The 23,091-nt window shown below is 51.9% G+C and overlaps 1 protein-coding gene and 1 pseudogene across 3 annotated transcripts in view; both read left to right on the top strand.

Moving 5' to 3' along the window:
- The window catches only part of PDE9A (phosphodiesterase 9A), a 108,547-nt gene that overhangs the window by 67,458 nt on the left and 17,998 nt on the right, over positions 1 to 23,091 (top strand). For both annotated transcript variants that reach the window (XM_032276779.1, XM_032276780.1), the window contains 3 exons: positions 11,397 to 11,481; positions 18,896 to 18,977; positions 21,468 to 21,542. In XM_032276779.1, coding sequence (XP_032132670.1) covers positions 11,397 to 11,481; positions 18,896 to 18,977; positions 21,468 to 21,542 — 242 coding nt within the window. The remainder of the gene's footprint in view (positions 1 to 11,396; positions 11,482 to 18,895; positions 18,978 to 21,467; positions 21,543 to 23,091) is intronic.
- Positions 6,545 to 7,889, top strand: LOC116550770 (annotated as a pseudogene). Its single transcript, XR_004268572.1, has one exon. The product of XR_004268572.1 is annotated as a transgelin-2 pseudogene (transcript).

Below are 23,091 nucleotides of genomic sequence, written 5' to 3'. Positions count from 1 at the left end.
CCCGTCGCCTTCCACCGTGATTGGACGTTCTCGAGGCCCCCCCAGAAGCCAAGCAGATGGCAGCACCAGGCTTCCTGAAAAGCCCACAGATCCGGGAGCCCATTGGACCTCTTTGCTTTATAAATTGCCCGGCCTCGGGTCTCTCTTTATAGCAGCAAAAGAGCAGCCTAACACAGCCTCCCATCACCACAAAAGAAAACCAGAAGAAGGACTAGTGAGCCACGGAGTGTCGATTCAAGTCCTGATTCAATGACCAAAAAGCTCAAATTCTGGGAAGAACACAACTTCAGTCACCCATCCCTTTGGTTGTCATCCATAATATCAAGATCAATGCATGAATTCCACAGGCCTCCCAATTCTGTTTAACTCACAGCTCGACAAGCGAACTCTTTGTTAACAAGGCAAATGTTAATGATTAACAGGGACCATATTTACCAACTTAGGAACTGAATAAATGATCCAGACAGGAGGCCATTAAGGGTTGCAGAGTCACCAAAAAATATCTGCCTGATTGACTGAATGTTGCTCTTTCTGTTTCCCTCCCTCCCTCCCTCCTGCCCTCCCTCCCTTCCTTGCTTCCTGACGGAAGAGTCTTGCTTTGTTGCCCAGGCTGGAGTGCAATAGTGCAATCTTGGCTCACTACAACCTTTGCCTCCTGGATTCAAGTGATTCTCCTGCCTCAGCCTCCCAAGTAGCTGGGATTACGGGCACCTGCCACCACGTCCAGCTAATTTTGTATTTTTTAGTACAAATAGGGTTTCACTATATGTTGGTTAGCCTGGTCTCGAACTCCTGACCACAGGTGATCCACCCACCTCAGTCTCCTAAAATGCTGGATTACAGGCATGAGCCACCACACCCAACTAAATGTCGCTTTTCCTATTTTGCTTGTGTTGCTTGTAAATTTTCAAGAAAAGCAATCAGGATCATGCAAAAACGGACTCATCTAAATTAGTAGAAACACGATTTGCATAGTCAGATTTATACTTTTCAAAGTGTGTTGACGGTTTTTAAAAAGCATGTAGTCACTGGATCTTCATCACGGTTTCGTTTTCCCCATTGTTGACAAGGAAGCCACAGAGAGGTTAAGTAACCTCAAGAACACTCAGCAAATTAGAAAACAAATACAGCTGGGACTGGCACCCAGGGTCCTGGCTGGGCTGCTCTAGCTGCCTGCTACCTGTCCTGCTGGGATCTGTCACCTCCCTGCATAGCTGGCCGAAGAGGACCAGGCACTCCGTGAGGGTTCCTTAATAACACAGGTTAGAAAGCAGCAGAAGCTGATTGTGGCTGCTTTCAGCAGGAAAGGAGTTTTTTCCTAAAGGATTTTGGGAAGCTCCCGGATCCCCAGGAGGGCTTGGAGCTGTGCAGCAACAATTCCCCAAATCCCGTGCAGAGCTGACGCTGTGCATATGGCCGTGCTGCCGTCTCTGAATCCCAGATGCACACCAACTCCCCTGCACTCCTCGCTCCGGACCTAGGCCCCTCCTCGAGGCTCCATAGCCGCTTATGCAGACATCAGGCTGCTCCTCCAGGTCACTGGCTTCAGGTTAAAAATCTAGACAGAGCCAGACCATGCGCCAACGATCTAGCTACAAGGCAGGCCCGACCAAGGGAGCCTGTGAGTGTGCTGAGGCTGCCGCACAAAGCCCCACAGACCGGGAAACTTAAGCAACAAAAATGGGTTCTCCCGCAGCTCTGCAGGCCAGAAGTCTGAAATCAAGGCGTGAGCAGGCCTGGCTCCTTCTGGAGGCTGTGAGGGGCGCAGGCTCCAAGCCTCTGTCTTACACCCACATGGCTGTCGGCAATCTTTGCCACTCCTGAGTTCGGAACACTGCATCACTCTAATCTCCGCCTGTGTCATCACATGATGGCATTCTCCCATGTCTCTGTGTCACCAAGCTGTCTCTGCCAGGTCTTATAAAGATGCGTCTCTTTGAATTTTGAGACCACCTAAATCTAGGGTGGGCCCATCTCAAGATCCCTGAAGGATTATATCTGCACAGACGTACCTCTAAGTCAGGGCCCATTCATTCACAAGTCCAGGGAGCAGGCTGTGACCAGATCTTTCTGGGGGGACACAATTCAACCCACTGCAGCGAGCGTTTGCACTTCCATAGTCTGCACTGGGAAGCTGGCTCAGCTTTCCACCAAGCCCATGTCACAGGGAATTCTCCAAACTTGGGTAGGGTTTCAGCCAAAGCGGGCAAAAAAGGCTTAGTGCGGAGTCGTCACCCACCTTTACAGATGCAGAAAGCTACGCAGTCACCACAGGCCAGCATGCAGATGCCCGAGGGCAGCAGGTGCCTCCTCCGTCTCCTCCTCTCTCCAGCGCCTGGGCTTTTCCTCGGCGTCCCCCCCACATCTCCTGTGCCCCACCCAGAAGCTAGTGCCAGCTCCCGCCACGTGCTCTTCCCGGAAAGTGCAAACAGGCAAGCTGAAGAGCCCATGCCGTAACTCTCAAAACTCTTAAAGAGAATGATGCCACCTCCAACATGATGAATAGTAACCCTGCGCAGCTTTGAATAACTGACCCTGGAGAATAACCACCAACCCAAAGGAAAACTATTCGTATTTTGCCTCCAAGTGGCAGGTAACTGAAGGCCACGGCCCAGAGGAGCTTCCCCTGTAGCCTGTTCTAGCTGCAAAATTCTCCAAAAGTGCTCACTTCTCAGAGGGAAGGCATCTTCCCATAGGGCCCTTAGTAAATGCACGTAGACAGCCTAGAAGAGGACCCCACTCTTCACCCACCACGCTCAGGCTCACCGCACAGACCAGAATTACTGGTGCTTCCACAGGTAAAACCGGGTGTTACTAGTCGTACTGATTTCCAGCACCAGAGGCCCAGGACTGCAGACATGGGATTGAAGCTCACCTCTCCAAGGAGCAGGGAAGGAGGGACAGTCTAGGGGTTGTGCAGGACAGGGAAGGGCCTGGGCAAGGTTGGGGGGAGCCTCTCCACAGTCCCCCTGGCTGGCCTCCTCCCCTCACGTGCAGCTCACATCCCCACTTCAGGACTGTTCTCCTGACCTCCACCTGGCTTTGGGTTCATCCTTCAGGGCACGTCTGGCTGACAGCCTCCCAGTCTCCAGCAGGTCTGCTTTAGTGGGAGGTGGCCAGGATCCTGCACGTGTGCTGAACACAGGGAGTTTGAGCTCCAGAGAGATTTCGAGGGCTGCAGAGCCTTCACCCAAAGATGCACATACCCCGACATTTGAGGAAGCCTGGAGGGCGGAAAGGGAAAATCCTTTTGAGGAGAGGGCCTGCACCTGAGCCTCTCACGCAGGCCACTGGGGAAGTACATGGCCAGCTTCTCCAAAGGTCAGTCCCAAGCCTGCACGGCTGCCAGAAGCTAGCCAGATGGGGAAGGCGGCCAGGTGCGGGGCCGGGGCCAGAGGCAGATGCTCCCATCTACATATGTACGTGCACGTGTAATCACACACAGAGAAAGGTGCACATGTACTCACATATACACACGTAAAATCACACAGACATGTCGGGATGTCACATACATGTACACATGTGCAAGCACCCAGGCACATGCAGATACATTCATACATATGATCACATACACACATATGCACACAGCTTCTTCTACTATTCATGAGCTGCTATGAGCTATTTTTTGTTTGTTTGTTTGTGTTTTGAGAAGGAGTTTCACTCTTTCACCCAGGCTGGAGTGAAGTGGCGCTATTTTGGCTCACTGCACCCTCCACCCCCGGGTTCAAGCAATTCTCCTGCCTCAGGCTCCTGAGTAGCTGAGATTATAGGCGTCCGCCACCATGACCGGCTAATTTTTATATTTTTAGTAGAGACGGGGTTTCGCCAGGTTGGCCAGGCTGGTCTTGAACTCCTGACCTCAGGAGATCGACCCACCTCAGCCTCCCAAAGTGTTAGGATTACAGGCAGGAGCCACCATGCCTGGCCAAACCGTTTTCTGCTTCTTGAGTTAGAGGACTCATCCACTAGAATTGGCCACCTTAAAGCCATATTACGTGTGGTGGACTTGTCTTGAATGGAACTTCCTGCTTCTTAAATGTATAATTCCTCTGAATCGAATATAAATATCTTCATTTCTCTTCATTGACTTTCAAAGCTCTTCTTCCTTTTGATATAAAAAGTTTAGCCTTGTTCCAGCGATCTGGGATTTCCCTTAGGTTAAAGACTATTTCGTAAACAGAACACCCAAGCCCCTCCCGTCACGTCCTCCCTGGAGGTGAAACATGAAAAAGAGATTTTAAAGCCAGGCCCTTTACTCCCTTCCTTCCTGGTTTGTGGCCGGGGCACAGGGCAGCTCTGCTCCATCCACCCTTTGTCCCAGAGCTCTGGGCTTGGACCAAAACCTAAGCTGGGCCAGGGCAGGAGCTGACCGCCTGGGGCAAAATTTAACACGGACGGAAGGAGAGGGGGGGCATACAAACAGCCCAGAAGCCTGGATGCTAGAACCAAGCCGTGCTGTCCTCTGTCACTCAGGAAGTGTGCTCTCCACGGGTTCTTTAGGGAGGCTCGTGGAGGAAGTGTTGAAACACAGCCCTATTCATACATGTCTTTAAACAACTTTCACTAGCTCTGCGGCCAAAGGGCCTGCCAGATTCTCGGCCTCTTGCCCGACGCTTTGAGGCTGGGGAAGGAGCACAGCACAGGACCTCCTGAGCACGGCCCAGCTCTCCCAACCCGTGAGCCCGCTTCCCCCAAAGCCAGCGTCTCTCAGAAAATCCCTCTTAGAGCTTTTCCTGCAGATGGCCTGGGACTTGTGGAAGCTCACAAAAATCTCTTTTAAAGTCCATTTTTTTTTTTTTTTTTTTTTCTGAGACAGAGTCTCGCTCTGTCAACCAGGCTGGAGGGCAGTGATGTGATCTCGGCTCATTGCAATCTCCGCCTCCCAGGTTCAAGTGATTCTCCTGCCTCAGCCCCGCCGTAGCTGAGATTACAGGCAGCCTGCAAACACGCCCAGCTAATTTTTGTATTTTTAGGAGAGACAAGGTTTTGTCATGTTGGTTGGACAAGCTGGTCTCAAACTCCTGACCTCAGGTGATCTACCCTCCTTGGCCTCTCAAAGTGCTGGGATTACAGGCGTGGGCCACCGTGTCTGGCTTAAAGTCCTTTTAAGAGGACAGGCCAGGGTTTCCAGATGATCCTGGTCCCCACACCGGCATATCCTAGGGTCCGCACCTGGTCAGCAGGAATAACAGGCAGTTGTGGGCTGGACTGCCAGCCCCCAGCAGGGCCGAGTGGGCCAGGGAGCCTCTGCTTCAGTTTGGGGTGTGTGGTCAGTGCCTGCGTACGTTCAGCCTTTGAAGGCAGAGGAGGGGGTCATGATGGGCAGAGCTGACGTCCAGGCTCCCTGGTCCTGCTGCTGTCTGTGCAGACCTCTCAACTCGAGGCCCCACACCCCTCAGGACCGGCCTGCCCCTCCCTCTGGGTTGAGGTGGAGCAGGGGTGGGAATGGGTCGATGAAGGGAGCTGTGGAATCTTCCCTACAGCAGCCTGGCGTCCTAGAAAGGCCAGGGGGTGAGGAGACAGGACCCCAGGGACACAGGCACCCACACCCACCACATGCTCACCTCTGCCCCCTCCCGCAGCCCCTCCCCCAGCCCCATCATTCACGGCATCCTGTTTTCTCTTCATTGAGGAATGCACAGCTTTTGCCATCCTGTTTCTCACTTTCCATTTACTTGCCAACAGCCTTTTCAGAAACTTAATTGCCACAAATTCTGCATCTCTGGGATTTATACTAGGGCTGCTGGGCTGCGTCACCCAAGAGGTGTGATTTTAATATCACCGCAGTAAGTAGCCAGGGAGGCGGATCTCGGTGGACTGCACCATCAATCAAACATCATGCTCCCATCACAGACCATGAGCTAGCTTAAAACAGAGCCTTATGTGGACGTGGGAAAAGTATAGATCTGTTGCAAACTGATTTAGCAGCAAAAATGTGATCTGAACTGACATGAAGCCCTTGGTATTTATTTATCCTGCTCAGTATGATAAGTAAGCATTTTCTTAGGGGAGAAAAAGACAAATGTGAGCTGGGGCGCCAGCCATTGATATAAGGAAGGCCCCTAATCTCCTGATGAGTGAAATGGGCAAGTTGGAAAACACAAGGAATTTTGTCTTTTAAAATTAATAATAGATATATAGATACATAGACGCACACAGACAGGATGGATAGACGATAGATGATAGATACATACATATATACACAAATAGATACATAGATACGATGGATAAATAGAAAGATAGGTAGAGGCTGGATGAGGGCTCATACCTGTAATCCCAACCTTTTGGGAGACTAAGGCAGGAGGGTCAGGAATTCAACACCATCCTAGGCAACATGGTGAAACCTCATCTCTACAAAAAAATACAAAAATCAGCCAGGTGTGGTGGTGTACCCTTTTAGTTCCTGCTACTCAGGAGGCTGAAGTGGGAGGATCACTTGAGCCTGGGAGGTGAAGGTTGCAGTGGCCTGTGATTGTTGTTCCACTGCACTCCAGCCTGGGTCACAGAGCAAGACCGTGTCTCAGAAAACAAACAAACAACAACAAAAAAAAAAAGAAAGAAAGAAACGAAGATAGGCGCAGCTCTCCAGCCCGCTCGAACGCTCCCCACAGCCACTGCCACCCATTGGAATGGCCAACAGGGGACCTGCATATGGCCTGAGCCGGGAGGTGCAGCAGAAGATTGAAAAGCAACATGACACAGACCTGGAGCAGATCCTGATCCAGTGGATCACCACCCAGTGCCCAAAGGATGTGGGCCGGCCCCAGCCTGGGCGGGAGAACTTCCAGAACTGGCTCAAGGATGGCACGGTGCTATGTGAGCTCATTAATGCACTGTACCCCGAGGGGCAGGCCCCTGTAAAGAAGGCCCAGGCTTCCACCATGGCCTTCAAGCAGGTGGAGCAGGTCTCCCAGTTCCTGCAGGCAGCTGAGCGCTATGGCATTCACTCCACTGACATCTTCCAAACCATGGACCTCCGGGAAGGAGAGAACATGGCCTGTGTGCAGCGGATGCTGATGAATCTGGGTGGGCTGGCAGTAGCCCGGGATGATGGACTCTTCTCTGGGGAGCCCAACTGGTTCCCTAAGAAATCCAAGGAGAATCCTCGGAACTTCTCAGACAACCAGCTGCAAGAGGGCAGGAAGTGATCAGGTCGCAGATGGGCACCAACCGCGTGACTGGCTACGGGATGCCACGCCGGATCCTCTGATCCCGCCCCAGACCCTGCTCCTGCCGTCCCACAAATGGTTAATATGTATGTAGATATGTATTTTAGCAGTGACATTCCCAGAGAGCCCCAGAGCTCTCAAGCTCCCTTCCGTTAGGGTGGGGATTCAGCCTGTCCTGTCACCTCTGGGGTGCCTGTTGGCAGCCCCTCCCCCCAGCTTACTAATACATTCCCTACTCCATACCCATCAAAACTGGACCAACTGGGCTCTTTTCCCCTGGGATCAAAATGTAGGGGCCTCAGCACCCCACCCCCATGCTTCTCCTCTCTCCTGGCCTGCTCTGTCCCTGAGCTCTGTGCCCTCCATCCATCCATGGCTGGGCATCAGTGATGCTGCCTCTGCTTTCTGAGGTTGGACCCGCCTTGCTTCTACAAGCATGCTTCTCCCACAGCGGTGGCTGGCTTCGGGAACTTAATTTATAGGGAGGAGCCTGTGGCAGCTGCTGCCCCAGCCACAGCTGCACTGACTGTGCTCACCGCACATCTGGGGCAGCCTTCCCTGGCACAGGCCCTCACGGCTTCTCACTGTCCATTCCCCTCACTATGGCTAAGGGGTGGGGTGAGGGGATGGAGAGGGAGGGCTGTCTACCATGGTCTGGGGCTTGAGGAAGATGAGTTTGTTGATTTAAATAAAGAATTTTGTCTTTTTTGAATGGAAAAAGAAATGAAGATAGGAGGATATATAGAATGGATGGATAGAGAAAATGGATAGAAAAATAAATAGGATGGATAAATAGAACATAGGTAGATAGATACATAAATAGGATGAATGGGTAGACAGGTGGGTGGATGGATAGAAAGATAGATACATACATACATGGATGGATAGATAGATGCACAGATGGATGAATGGATAGGTAGAAGATAGTAGATAGATAAATAGTAGATACATGAATGGATAGATAGTAGATGATAAATGACTGGCTAGATAGTGGATAGATGAATGGATGGATAGTAGATGAATGGATGGATAGTAGATGAATGCATAGATAGAAGATGAATGCGTAGATAGTGATGAATGCACAGTAGATGAATGCATAGATAGTAGATGAATTCGTAGATAGAAGGTAAATGACTGGTTAGATAGTAGATAGATGAATGGATGGATAGTAGATGAATGGATGGATAGTAGATGAATGCATAGGTAGAAGATGAATGCGTAGATAGTGATGAATGCACAGTAGATGAATGCATAGATAGTAGATGAATTCGTAGATAGAAGGTAAATGACTGGCTAGATAGTGGATAGATGAATGGATGGATAGAGAGTGAGTGAGTGAGTGAGTGGTAAGTAGGTAGCAGAGAGGTAAATAGATAGATAGGCAGGTAGCAGGATGAATATTTAAAAAGCACGGGAGAGGGCAGAAGGCCTAGAAGGACACACATTAACCTTTCCTACAAGGATCATAGGATATTTTATATTCAGGAAAATGACATTTAAGACATCGTAAGTGGACCAGGACCTTGGACAGAGGGCGCAGCTGCCCTGTTAGCAGTCCACACCACCCGCCCACAGATCTACTTAACCTCAGCATGTGCCGCCTTCCATGTGTGAACCACACGGAGTTCCTTTCCTGCCACTGATGTTGACCTGGGTATTTGCTCACGTCAGTGTCCAAATGGCAAACCCACAGGACATGGATGGGGTCCTGCAGTCTGGACAAGGCCCAGGAGTACCCTTGGAGGCCACGTTGGGCTTCCCCATCCACGAAATTGCTCTTGGGTGCCTTTTCTCAGAAGATGGCCCATGGCATCCATCAACTTCCTTGAGGTGATGCTTGCGAAAACGGAGACCCCACTCCAAAGGAGGATGTGGACTCCGAGTGGTTGGGCAAAAACGTCCCAACCTGAGGTACCCTGTGCTTCCCCAGCGGCAGCTCATCTGGACACCGCCATCAGGACAGCAACCACACTGGCTCCAGCCACATGCACTTCATGACCCACATCGTCTTGCTGTTGGGTAGAAGAGGGTCAGAGAAAGCTTCCATGGCACAGAAGCACATCAGCATAACCAGAGCCAAACATCTCACCCTCCAGATTCCTCATCCCTCTGGGCAGAAAGAAGCAGTGTCCCAAGAAGCCATGCCCCTACTTGACCCCTGACCCTGGAAATGCCCCAAAACCCGCCCAGGAGGCTGATTCCAGCCAGGCTGCCCTGGGGTACTGCCCTAGGACAATTTCTTTCTGGAGCCACAGTACTTGCTTGGGGTGGGAAGAAATTGTTACAAACTCGCCAAAGGCTCTGAGTTGATTGGCTTTTCCTTTAGAAAGCATTGGCTTTTTATCTTCAGCAGTTATTCAGAGCCAAACTTCATGAAAAGGGGAACAGAGTGACATCCTGGGAGTATCCTACTGCATAAAAACTGAGGTGTGATACTTTGTTACAAAGTAACAAAGCTCATCTTTTTTATTTCCTAGTAGTCTAATTGAAAAGCCTCACAAAGCTGCTTGCTTCACAGCAGCAGTTTCTGGGCAAAGCATGCAGTCAGCCAAGGGTGAATATCTTGAAGTTTAACACTCTCTTGGAGGCAGAAGCTCCAGTTTGGTTGAAAAATAGTATCCTAACTGTTGAGGCACACCTTTGCAGTGGGACTCTGTAACCCCACAAGGGGCTCGCCTTCCTTGCTGCCCAGACAGAGCAGATTCATCAGACAGGGAAGTTGCAATAAAGAAAGAGTCATGGCCGGGCGTGGTGGCTTAAGCCTGTAATCCCAGCACTTTGGGAGGCCGAGGCGGGTGGATCACGAGGTCAAGAGATCGAGACCATCCTGGTCAACATGGTGAAACCCCGTCTCTACTAAAAATACAAAAAATTAGCTGGGCATGGTGGTGCATGCCTGTAATCCCAGCTACTCAGGAGGCTGAGGCAGGAGAATTGCCTGAACCCAGGAGGCGGAGGTTGCGGTGAGCTGAGATCGCGCCATTGCACTCCAGCCTGGGTAACATGAGTGAAGCTCCGTCTCAAAAAAAAAAAAAAAAAAGAAAGAAAAGAAAGAGTCATTCACCCAGAGCGGGCTGCGTGGGAGACCAGAGTTTTATTATTCCTCAAATCAGTCTCCACAAGCATACAGGGAGCAGAGTTTTTAAGGATAACTTGGTACGAGGGGGGAAGCCAGTGAGCCAGGAGTGCTGATTGGTCAGAGATTAAATCGGAGGGAGCTGAAGCTGTCTTCTTGCACTGAGTCAGTTCCTGAGTGGGGGCCACAAGATCAGAAGAGTCAGTTTATGGATGTGGGTGGGGCCCGCTGATAAGTGAAGGGTCTGCAAAATGTCTCAAGCACTGATCTTAGGAGCAGTTTAGGGAGGGGCAGCATCTTGTAGCCTCCAGCTGCATGACTCCGAAACCATCATTTCTAATCCTGTGGCTAATGTTAGTCTCGTCCCCAGGCAAGAAGGAGGTCTGCTTTGGGAAGGGGCTGTTACCATCTTCGTTTAAACTGTAAACTACAAACTAAGTTTCTCCCAAAGTTAGTTCAGCCGAGGAATGAACAAAGACAGTTGGAGGTTAGAAGCAAGATGGAGTTGGTTAAGTTAGATCTGTTTCACTGTCTCAGTCATAGTTTTGCAAAGGCGGTTTCAACGCCAGGAATGTGATCACGCCCAAGTTCTGCTGATCCTCGGCCTTGCTTGCCCATTTCTCTTCTGTTTCAAGTCAGCAGCTTCTCCTGGTGAACTGCTCTGGAATAACTTCACAATGAAAAGCTTTTCCCCTAATGAGGCTGTAATCCTCGCTGAGAACGCTTTGCCGTTTGCTGCATTTTAATGCTCTGGCGCCACATTTTCCCCCTTTTCCTTTTGGGATAAAAGACTTCTTTGTCCCATGTCTTCAGCTGGTGCTTAGGGGTATGGAGCAAAAAGTGGGTGCCAGAGTTGAGATTCAGGGAGTGGAGAGTGGGGAGGGGCTTCGGCCCTCTGGGAATGGCACAGAGGGATGCAGTGGTGCAGCCCTGGCCACGGCACGTGTCTGCGTGGTTAGAGTCAGATGTGGCTGAGCTAAGGGGGGAAGTCCGGGCAAAACCTGAGTCTCAGCAGCCAGGGCAGGAGTGGGGAACCTCTGCACCAAGCCATTTTCCTCCCCAGGAGCCTCAGGGAGCCCTTAGATACCAGCCTTGAGAGATCGTCCACATTCGTCCATGGTAACGCCCTTGCTGTCTCTCTCTGTCACCAGTGGAAGGACTAAAAGTGGTGGAGATTGAGAAATGCAAGAGTGACATTAAGAAGATGAAGGAGGAGCTGGCGGCCAGAAGCAGCAGGTAGGGTCTGCGCTGGGGCCGCGGACGGCCAGGCCTGGGGAGGGCTTTTCTTTCCAGATGGGCTGGGGCTGTGGGCTTTGTTTCTCCAAAAGAAAGTCTGGTGGTTCAGGCTCGGGAGAACGCAGCATGGAGACAGCCACCCTGCTTGCCACCCACCTGTCAGTGGTGTGGCTTGCTTCTAACGAAAGAGCACATAGGGGCCGGGCGGTGGCTCACGCCTGTAATCCCAACGCTTTCAGAGGCCAAGGCGGGAGGATCACTTGAGGTCAGGAGTTCAAGACCAGTTTGGCCATCATGGTGAAACCCGATCTTTACTAAAAATACCAAAATTAGCCAGGGTGGTAGCACACGCCTATAACCCCTGCTATTCTGGAGGCTAAGGCAGGAGAATCACTTTAACTGGGGAGGCAGAGGTTGCAGTGAGCTAAGATCGTACCACTGTACTCCAGCCTGTGCTCCACAGAGCAAGACTCTGTCTCAAAAAAAGAAAAAACAAAAAAAGAGCAGCCGGCACAATGGCTCATGCTTGTAATCCCAGCACTTTTGAGAAGCCAAGGCAGGCAGATGGTGAGGTCAGGAGTTTGAGGCCAGCCTGACCAACATGGTGAAACCCCATCTCTACTAAAAATACAAAAGTTAGCCCGGTGTGGTGGCGCATGCCTATAACCCCAGCTACCGGGGAGGCTGAGGGCAGGAGAATCACCTGAACCGGGAAGCAGAGGTTGCAGTGAGCCAAGATTGCGCCACTGCACTCCAGCCTGGGCTCGACAGAGCAAGACTCTGTATCAAAAAAAAAAAAAAAAAAGGAGCACATACAGGGGCTAGGAAGACGACTTCGCAGAAAGGGGAGTCCTCCTTCTGCAGATCCAAGCCTTAGGAGCAGTGTATCCAGCTTGGAATAAGTTGATATTCATTTTTAAAGACAGAACAAAAAGAGAAAAGGCACTTGGGGGATGAGCCTCCTGGTGCCCCCGGGAACCCCATTCCCTATGTGATATTCCCATGAGGTTGCAGTCCAGCGAGGGCTCCAGCCATTAGGAACACCGAAGTCATTCTCCCAGGAGCAGCCATCCTTCACAGGTGCTGCGGGGGCCCAAGGAGCTGTGACTTGAGGGGAGAATGCCACAGCCTCCACGATGCTACCTCCAAAGTCAGTTTTTTGTACAGCAGGACTCTTTATTAGAGCCAGGGTCAGGACATGTGTGGATGAACCTCGCCCAAACTGGGGATGGAAATGCACATAGTATCAAAGAGACACCAGTGATGATGAGCAGAGTGCAGCACTTGTGTGCGGGCGCTGAGCTGAGTGAGGGGCACACAGGACCCGCTAACACCTCCTGGCTTTGCCTCCATGCCTGCTGGTGCCAGCCCATAGCCCACTGGCATATGATGCAGCTCCTGGTTCCCCAGGGTGCCACGGGCCAGCCTTGGCGGAATCTAATGGGGATTCCTGAGCCGAGAAACGGCCCCGGGCAATTGCACTCAATGGCTCAGGGCTGCCTGGCATGCTGACGATCACTCCCTGATTTGAAACTCCAGGGTAATCTGCTTAGTGAGGGAGTGTGGCAGGTGGAAGGGTCTCGGAGGCAAAAGGTAAGGGGAAAGCCAGGGGTCCTCACCTGGTCCCCTCAAAGCCCTGGGGTCCAGACCTCAGGGAGGAAAGCCGAGTGGAAGGAAGCAGGCCTTGTCTGAGCCACGTGAGAACGAGTCCTACAGGGACCATGCCACGTGTCTGTCCTGTGAACTCATGGACTCACTTGGAGTCAGGGACGTCTCAGTCCAGCTGACTTAGGGAAAGGCAGGGCCATACTTTGTGACCATGGAAAACAGTGAACAGTCCATCTTCGTCGTTCCTGTGGTGGGAGGCTCTTGAAGGGATGAGAGACAGAGTCCCTCCTTTGTGAGCCTAGGAGGAGCTCCCACGTTGCACAGGAGTGGCCACGGAGTTGGGCCCCCAAGGCTGAGATCCGGCTTGGCAGCCTCAGACACACATCACTTTTACCTGTGGCACCGCCCTTGGCCGTGAGCTCTATGCGGCTTGGGTCACCCCTCTGGCCGTCCCCTGTGCCCAGGTGCCACACTGCCGTGGCAGTAGGGTAGTGTCCCAGTACCGTGCTGCCTCACATGGGGGCTGTGGGTGAAACAGGGAAGGCTTTCCGGCCCCACCACCAGCACGAGAGGAACAGGGTAAAACCTGAGTTCTAGTCTTCAGCCTGAAACCAGATTCCCTGCACAGCAGCCTGGGGGCTCCCTGTGGGTTGGGGAACTCCACCGCCCTGAGGAGCGTGTCTGGAGCTAGGCCATACCTCCCAGGGCTCCCCTCACCCACAAATGTGTGTCCCTGAGCACTTTCTGGAGGTGTTTGTAGAATGCAGCCTCTCTCCCTTAAACGACTGCATTTGCTGCCCACCCACAGCAGCAGCAAGTGGTAAGACAGCTCCCCGCCTCGCCAGTCCTGCCCCTCCACGTCTGACAGGCACCCGCTCTGGAGAAAGCAAGGCGAGGGCTCAATCTCACGCTGCTCCTGGCGTGGTTCCTGGTGTGCGCCGGTCCTGCAGGTCAGGTTGCAGGGGGAGAATTTGTTTTATCAAAGTTATTGTCATTTCCTGGGGCTTCATAACGAATTATTATAAACTGGGCAGTTTAAAATGATAGGAATGTATTCCCACGTAGTTCTGGAGGCCACAAGTCCAAAATCGGGGTGCCAGCAGGCCCTGTCCACTCTAAAGACCCCAGGAGTGGGTCCTTCCAGGCCTCTCTTGGCCGCTGGTGGCTGCCGGTGACAATCCCTGGCATCCCTTGGCCTGGGGGTCTCTGCCTGCTTCTTCACCTGGTGCTCCCATCTGTTCTGTCCAGATTTCCCCCTTTTTCTAAAGACACCCATCCTATCGGAATGGGGTCACCCTCCAGGATGACGTCATCATAACTATATCTGCAACAGCCCTGTCCCCAAATGAGGTCACCTTCACAGGCAGGAAGGTTAGGACTTCAGCATATGACTTGTTGCTGGAGATACAGTTCAGCCCATAACACACCACATGGGAAGATAACACCGATTCCAGAACACGCAGAGGAAGCCGCCAGGAGCTCCAGTGAAATCTCAGCCCCCAGGTGCCCCGTCAGGCACGTTGGGCTGCGGGGGGCACTTCCTCCAGGGGTACATTTTTAGAACGCACAGCACCATAAACCAAAGAGAATGAGACTTCCTGGTGCCCCGTTGGCTTCTGGAGGCGACATTCTCAGCTGACAGCTCTGGCGGCCTCCCCAGTAGGTGAGAGACAGGTAAATGAGGCTCTTGCGTCCAACACAGAACAGGGTAAAAAATCTCAAGCGTCACCAACACATTGAGAAAAAACGAATCCAGCCTCCTGGGCTCTGGTCTCATCCCCAGCTCGTCACATGCCCGGGCCCTAGTCACAGATCCAGCAGCCCCCACACACCAAACCCCTTCCTGTTTCTCTGTGTAGAAAGGAACTCGGAATAGAGACGCTGAGCTGTTCACCTGGTGCCTTTTGTCTTTGCCAGCAGCAGGGTTGTATCTCACTCATGAGAGCCCTGTAGCAACGTGGGGACCCTGGGACCAGGCTTAAGCTGGGACTTCCCCGGATGGCTGGGCAGAGGAGCTGCAAAAGGCTGGTGCAGCAGGGGTTTGGGGGCGGCCCCTTCCCGAGATGGCAGCCCAGCCAGAGGCCCCTGGACAGTCTTGCCTCTGGGAGGAGAATAGAGGCCCTGGACAGGGTGGATCTAGCTCAGCCCCATGCGCCCAGAGGACGAGTGTGAGCCTGCAGTGTGGACCTACGTTCAGCCCACATAGCACACTCCGGTGGGGCCTCGGAGCCAGGGGTCTGGAGCCACCAGAAGCTGCCCCTTGGGACCAGCAGCAGCACCGGGGTCCAGACACAGCACCCGGGAGCAAGCGGACGTCCCCTGAGAGTCATGAGTTGGGTTTCTCCAGGTTTTCCTTCAAAGACGACAGAGGCCCAACTGCCAGCTGACACTTAGGACAGGGACGGGGCAGGTCTACCCTGGGGGCCACGGCCACTCTGGCCCCCAGCACTGTGCCAGGCAGAGATCAGAGCATGGAATGTGGGGTTTGCTCAGAGCTGGGGAGCCTGCAGGAGCCTGGGGTGGCAACTGAGGGCTCAGCTTTCATCCCAAACAAATGGCCTTGTGCACTGGCCCAAGCCCCAGGGGGAAGGGGGCGTGGGGACCCTAGGAAATGAAAGCAAAAATAAGCCTCAAATAGGATGAAAAGAAAGGGCGCCGTGCCAGCTGCTCAGTTTGCTGAAAACGCTGGTTTCCATGGCAACAGGATGCAGAGAGAGGGGCTGCCTGGCCAGGCAGGGTCGGGGAGCCCCAGCAGGCCCTTCTCTGCTCCCAGCTCTGGGATCTATCTGCAAGGGAAACCGCAGGATTCCCACAGTCAAACTGTCTTGCTTGGTGAAGACTTCCATAACCCTCCCAGGGAACGCAGAAGACTTAGAGACAACACGTGTGCGAATGTTTACACAAAAGAGCAAAGCAGAAAAGAAATCACACTCATGCTGTCGCAGTTAACACGGACAACGTTCAGCACTGCTCGGAAATGTGTCCATGGAATTCTTGCTTAGTGGGTGACAGTAGATACCCTTTGATTGGTGCATGTTATTGGCTGGTTTTGTTAATATCTTGCTGAATCTGTTAGAATTCCCCCTACACATCAAACTGTGGTAGCAACTCTGACAGGTTTTCAAGCGTGAAAGCAGAGGGAAGGGCGACCACGTGAGTCTGTAGTGCGGAGGTTATCACGGGGAGGAGACAGCGGCATGCGAGAAGTCTCTTTTCCAGAAAGGAAATCTGTGTATTATTCTAGCTTTGGAAATAGCACATGCTCGCTGGAAAACCTCCAAGCTCTGCTGACGGGAGTTGAAGGGTGGGCACCCATCATGACAACGGCAGACAGTGTCCCTCGTTTAAATCTGGACACAAGGCCTTCCGGATGTTTTTCTGTGTATAGATATCTTGTTTTGAAAAACAACTGTAACATGCTGTTTCGTGGTCTCTTTTTCACTAATGGCCTTGTGAGCAATAAATAGATTAAATGTAACCAGCATACAGCTCAGAGATTTTCCCAGAAGGCCACAATCAGGCACTCTTTTTAAACCGACCCAATGTGCTCTTTCTTCCCTGTGGCTTGGTCATTTTTCAGCATTAGCTTTCAGTACATACTGTGCATAGCGTTCTTATTTCCCCTTTTCGTGTAAAGTTTTCTCACTCCACGTAATATCCGTGATTATCTTCCTAATGCATAATAGTCCATGAAGCGATGCACTGTGGTGGTTTAAACTACTTTCCATTTGGGGACATTCAGGTGGCTTCTAGTCAGTTTTGTGTTTTTGTTACAACGAATCAAGCCACGATGAATATCTGTGTGCATAGAGCTGTTTGCTCCTGTTTAATTCTTAAGATAAATTCCCCAGGGCAGATGTGTGGGCTCAGAGGATACGAATTTCTTTTTTTTTTTTTTTTTTTTTTTTGAGATGTGGTCTCACTCTGTCGCCCAGGCTGGAGTGCAGTGGCATGATCTCGGCTCACTGCAACCTCTGCCTCCCAGGTTCAAGCGATCCTCCTGCCTCAGCCTCCCGAGTAGCTAGGACTACAGGCACATGACACCACACTCAGCTAATTTTTGTATTTTTAGTACAGATGGGGTTTCACCATATTAGCCAAGATGGTCTTGATCTCCTGACCTCATGATCCACCTGTCTCGGCTTTCCAAAGTGTTGGGATTACAGGTGTGAGCCACTGTGCCCAGCCAAGGATATGAATTTCTATGTGGCTCTTACAGTGCAGTATTAAATTGCTCTCCCTGAAGATGGGGCTTTATTTACAAATTGCAGGAGCTTCAGCTGCATTCAGCTCCCTGAGTGCCCCCCAGCCTGGTGAATGTCACACAGGCCAGGCGTGACCCCCACCTACTGTCGTCCAAGTACACAGGGAGCCTGGTCACTTCCAAGCAAGTGCACAGCCGCAGAGGGTCCCCAAATCCACCCAGCCCACCCCCTCCCCCCAGGCACTCTGCTGCAGGGGCACAAGGGCAGCTAGGCCTCCTGGGGCAGCCGCTCCTCTTTCAGCTTCCAGGGACCACCCTGCAGCCAGCACACTGCCCAGGCAGAAGGCGGCTTTCCCTCCGAAACACACCTGGCTCACTTTGCCCTGCTCCTGTGTGGGATACCTCGACACCAAGTGCTAAACGAAAATGGAGTCAGGCAGAAAATTCATCTGTTAACGTTGCATGTAACAGGGCAAGTTGGAAACATTTTAAAAGTGTGTCACTGGGGACTGGATACTAACGTGTGCTTCAGCCACACCCTGGAGGAGCTTTGAAAATGGAGCTGAGCTCTGTGCAGCAGCTTGGGATGAGTTCATGATGTGTTAGGTGACAAAGCAAGTTGCAGCAGAGTGAATTTGGTGCAATTCCATCTTTGTTTAAAAGTACAAAGGGGCTGGGTGGGGTGATTCACGCCTGTAATCCCAACACTGTGGGAGGCCGAGGCGGGCAGATCACTTAAAGTCAGGAGTTTGAGACCAGCCTGACCAATATGGTGAAACCCCGTCTCTACTAAAAATACAACAATTAGTCACGTGTGGTGGCAGGCGCCTGTAATCCCAGCTCCTCAGGAGGCTGAGGCAGGAAAAGCACTTGAACCTAGGAGGCAGAGGTTTTAGTGAGCTGAGATTGCATGATTGCACTCCAGCCTGGGCAACAGAGCGAGACGCTGCCGGCATGGGGGTAAGAGGGATGGTACAAAGGATTGGGGTGCAGTGGCTCACCCTGTAATCCCAGCACTTTGGGAGGCTGAGGCAGAAGGATCGTTTGAACCTAGGAGTTCAAGACCAGTCTGGGTAACATAGCAAGACCCCATCTCTACAAAAAATTAAAATACTTTTAAAAGGTATAAGTGGCCACCCATGTGTGTCCACACTTCAGAACATCCTGGAAAGATAAACCAAACGATTAGAAGTGATTTCCAGAGTATAGGATTTCAGGAGACAAATGGGTAAAGTGAGGACTTCAGTTTTCTTACTTTGCTTCTTTTTTACCTTATTACCGTGTTGTTTAGATTCTTTAGAATGAGTGTTTTCATTTTGAAAACATGCGGAAAAGGTTTTTTAGAAACTTGTCTAAAGGAGAAGATAACCCTCAACATCTGACTTTCTGTGTGTTTTCCAAGAGCCCACTGTGAGGTCAGAGGTCCAGGCAGGGCCTCGGGGATTTCGCTTGAGGGGTCCCTGCCACCCTGACTTCCTCTCCCACAGCAAATAAGCCCACCCGGAGCTTGGGGGTTTGGGTTTGTCGCTTGCTGCTGCCCTGCCGAGGGCTCCACCGGACTGAGACAGCAGGACCCCAGCTCATCTCTGCTCCTCTCTCTAGGGCCAGCTGCCTCTGTAAGTACAGTTTTTTGGATAACAACAAGAAGTTGACTCCTCGACGTGATGTTCCCACTTACCCCAAGGTAAGGTGAGATTCCAGCCCAGAAGCGGCTCTGGCAGGCTCTGGCCCTGCGGCCCGGGGTGCTGTGTGCACACCCCCGTAAACAGCCCCTCCTGGCCCCAGGCTGCGGATGGTCAGGGTTACTCTGAGGCAAAGTATTTTTTCTCTGACATTTGTTTAGCAAAAGCGATCCCAGAGCATACCTTCCCCTGAAAGGCGGTAATAGCTCTGTGCTGCTGTCCGCCCGGCCCCTGGAGCTGCCCTTGGTAAATAGTTTTCACACTCAAACATTAAAGAACTTTAATGTTTAACTAAATTCTTTAAAATTTAATTAAAACATTTTTTTGGATCCACTCCTTTGGCCCTGGTCCCTGAGCAATCCTTAGTTGTCCTGACAAGTTTTGCTGTTTTGCACAAAAGTGTTCTTAGTTATAAGAGAAGCTGTGACGTTGGTGAGGTAGCAATGGCATTTTTTAAATAATGACAAAAGGAGGGTCTCAAGATGCTGTCACCCTCTCAACGCCTTCAGCTAGGAAGCAGGCAAAAATCCCAGCCCAGTTCGTTTTTAATGTGTTCTTGTGCTAAGATTCAGGGGCACGGTTTGCACAGACGCAGAGGCCTGGGCGGCACACGGTGGGCTCTGCGGCTGCCTGCCATTCAGGCAGTGACAGCCTTCCAGAGCCTCCATGTGGGCCGCTGGTGTCCGTTAGTCAGCGACTCTGTCCACACAGTTCCAAACAGTGCCCTGGATGTTGTCAGGTTTTGGGGTTGGGTAATTTTTGTTGTTTTTTTTTGGGGGGGTTGGGTATTTTTTGTTGTTTTTTTGAGACGAAGCCTCACTCTGTCGCCCAGGCTAGAGTGCAGTGGCACGATCTCGGCTCACTGCAACCTCTGCCTCTCGGGTTCAAGTGATTCTCCTGCTTCAGCCTCCCCAGCAGCTGGGATTACAGGCTCACACCACCATGCCCGGCTAATTATTGTATTTTTAGTAGAGACGAAGTTTCACCACGTTGGCCAGGCTGGTCTCAAACTCATGACCTCAGGTGATCTACCCGCCTCAGCCTCCCAAAGTGCTGGGACTACAGGCGTGAGCCACTGCGCCCGGCCTTATCTGAGGTTTTTGAATGGAGATTAGTCCTTTTTCCATTGCAAAATATGCCCCACACTTCTTGTGATCCTGCCCCAGGGAGTCGTGAAGCACACCTAGATCCAAAATCAAAGGTGTCAGCCCTCTGGATCTGTTCCCTTATAAAAAACAAAACACAAATATCCCGTAAGACCCAGGAGAAGACAAGGAATGTGTAATGCCCAAGCAGTGTTCTTGTCTTCTGTCTAAAGCCACAGCCTCTGTCCTGTGACAGCTTAACCTAAAGCCTGATGTCCTTAGGAGCAGCCCCAGGGCACCATCCGGGTCAGCAGGCCTGCTCTTCAAGCTCTCAGCAGAAACCAGGGATGGGTTCTGGACAGGAGCATCTCAGAATAACTTCTTTTTTTTTTTTTTTTTTTTTTTGAGACGGAGTTTCGCTCTTGTTACCCAGGCTGGAGTGCAATGGCACGATCTCGGCTCACCGCAACCTCCGCCTCCTGGGTTCAGGCAATTCTCCTGCCTCAGCCTCCTGAGTAGCTGGGATTACAGGCACGTGCCACCATGCCCAGCTAATGTTTTGTATTTTTAGTAGAGACGGGGTTTCACCATGTTGACCAGGATGGTCTCGATCTCTTGACCTCGTGATCCACCCGCCTCGGCCTCCCAAAGTGCTGGGATTATAGGCGTGAGCCACTGCGCCCAGCCTCTCAGAATAACTTCTTAGATGGTATTTGAATTTATGCGAAGTGAATCCCCACCCACCACCACTTCACTTTATTGTCCTTTTTTTTTTTTTGAGATGGAGTCTCACTCTATTGTCCAGGCTGGAGTGCCATAATGTGATCTCAGCTCACTACAACCTCCACCTTCCAAGTTCAAGCGATTCTTCCGCCTCAGCCTCCCGAGTAGTTGGGATTACAGGCACCCACCATCATGCCCTGCTCATTTTTGTATTTTTGTAGAGATGAGGTTTCACCATGTTGGCCAGGTTGGTCTTGAACTCCCAACCTCAGGTGACCTGCCTGCCTCGGCCTCCCAAAGTGCTGGGATTATAGGCTTGAGCCACCGCGCCCAGCTGTTGTCCATTTTCTCATCAGGCTTCTTGAGGTCTCATTTACACGCAGTAGTTCTTTAGGTCTGGAGTACAGTGAATTTTGACAAACTTGCTTAGTCCTCTGACCTCCACCACAAGCAAGATACGGCACATTTCTGTCACCCCGAACCCTCCCCCGCCCCCCTGGCCCTGCCCCTGGCGTCCACTGATAGGATTTCCACCGTGGCACTGGTCCTTTCCAGAAGGCTGTGGCCTGTGAGTCTGACACAGGCGCCTTTGAAAGAGAATGGGAGAAAGAGAAGTGTCCCGGCACGCACATGGCACCGCGGGCCCCCGGCGCCTGGTTAACACGGAGCTCCTGTCCTTTCCAGTATCTGCTCTCTCCAGAGACTGTCGAGGCCCTGCGGAAGCCGACCTTTGACGTCTGGCTTTGGGAGCCCAACGAGGTAAGTGCGGGACTCATGGGCACCGCATCCTGGGGGGAGGCAGCTCAGGATCGGGGACCCCAGTGGGACCACCCCCATCACTCTTCCTCCTTCATGCCTTCTCCTCATCTTTTTAAAGACTGAAAAAAGACAAAAACAAAAACAAACAAAAAAAAACCCTTGCTTCGCCAGCTTTTAGTTGAAAGTAACACTTTCTAGGAGGGCTCAGGAGACAGACCTCACAGCAGGGGGATTCTGTGAGTTGGGGAGGCAGTTGTCAGGGCAGGGAGCCTCCATCCAGGGCTCCTCCATGCTGGACTCCCCAGGCCTCTGCCCGCCCTACAGACCCTCTCGAGAGGCTGGCAGCCCCATGCTGCACCTGCAAACAGGCTGTGTGCTACAGAATGCCCCTGCTGGGAGCAAGTCTCTCCTTGAGGAAGGGGCTATGGTCAGAGTGCTCTGCTCTGAGACCATTGTCTGCAAAGGCAAGGCACAGGCAGCTGGCAGCCCCAGATAAGTGACATGTGGGTTCCGGGAACTGTGTCACCTTCTGTAGCAAGGCTTGAGGCCAGGAGTTCCAGACCAGCCTGGGTGATGTGGCTTGGCTGTGTCCCCACCCAAATCTCACCCTGAATTGCCATCCCCACATGTCAAGGGTAGGGCCAGGTGGAGATAACTGAATCATGGGGGCGGTTTCCCCCCATGCTGTTCTCGTGGTAGTGAATGAGTCTCAGGAGATCTGACGGTTTTATAAACGGGAGTTCCCCTGCGCACACCCTCCTGACTGCCGCCACGTAAGTGATCTTCTCCTCCTTTGCCTTCTGCCATGATTGTGAGGCCTCCTCAGTCGTGTGAAACTGCTAGCCCATGAAGCCTCTTTTTCTTTATCAATTTCCCAGTCTTGGGTATGTCTTTATTAACAGCATGAGAACAGACTAATGCACTGGGCAGCATAGCAAGACCTCGTCTCTACAAAACAAAGAAGTGTTAAATTCCCATTGGCTGAAAAATTAAAAAATTGGGAATTTTTGTGTTTTTGCACCCCAAGAAATGAAAACGTTTTCTCCTTGCTGTCCTCGGGCCCAGCAGGTTTCAACCCACCAAAATCTAAGGACGTTTTTGTGCTTGTCAGCAACATGGAAAATGCAGACGGCTCCTCAGCAAGCTCACCTGCGATTTTTGACAAGCTGGGCCGCAGCGAAGTCTCCACAAAGGGCAGGAAGTGGGATCCCCGAGGTCAGGTTGCTGACCCCGGAGCCCCTGCCCTCTGCTAAAGGAACCTCTTTCATGAGCTTCGTCTCCCAGCAGGAGAAAAACGGCGGCAGCAGCACCAGCCAGAAAAGCGGAGATCCAGCCCGCACTCCCCACCCCAGCTCACCCGGAAGGGCAGCAGGCGGTCAGTCCCAGGGGCTGCATTACTGCAGACCTCACAACCTCCAGCCACCATGTGCCAGTTTGCTCCCCAGGTCTGAGAGTGCAGGACGACAGTCATGGAGCCGACAGGAGGAGCCGGCTTTACCTGTGCAGCGTGACTGTCTAGGTCAACGCATAAAAAGAAAGGGCCCAGGTA

Source organism: Sapajus apella, unplaced genomic scaffold (assembly GCF_009761245.1).
Source record: "Sapajus apella isolate SASKATOON/1434 unplaced genomic scaffold, GSC_monkey_1.0 scaffold8, whole genome shotgun sequence".
In the NCBI taxonomy this organism is placed as follows: Eukaryota; Metazoa; Chordata; class Mammalia; order Primates; family Cebidae; genus Sapajus; species Sapajus apella.
This window is presented reverse-complemented; position numbering and strand designations above follow the sequence as displayed.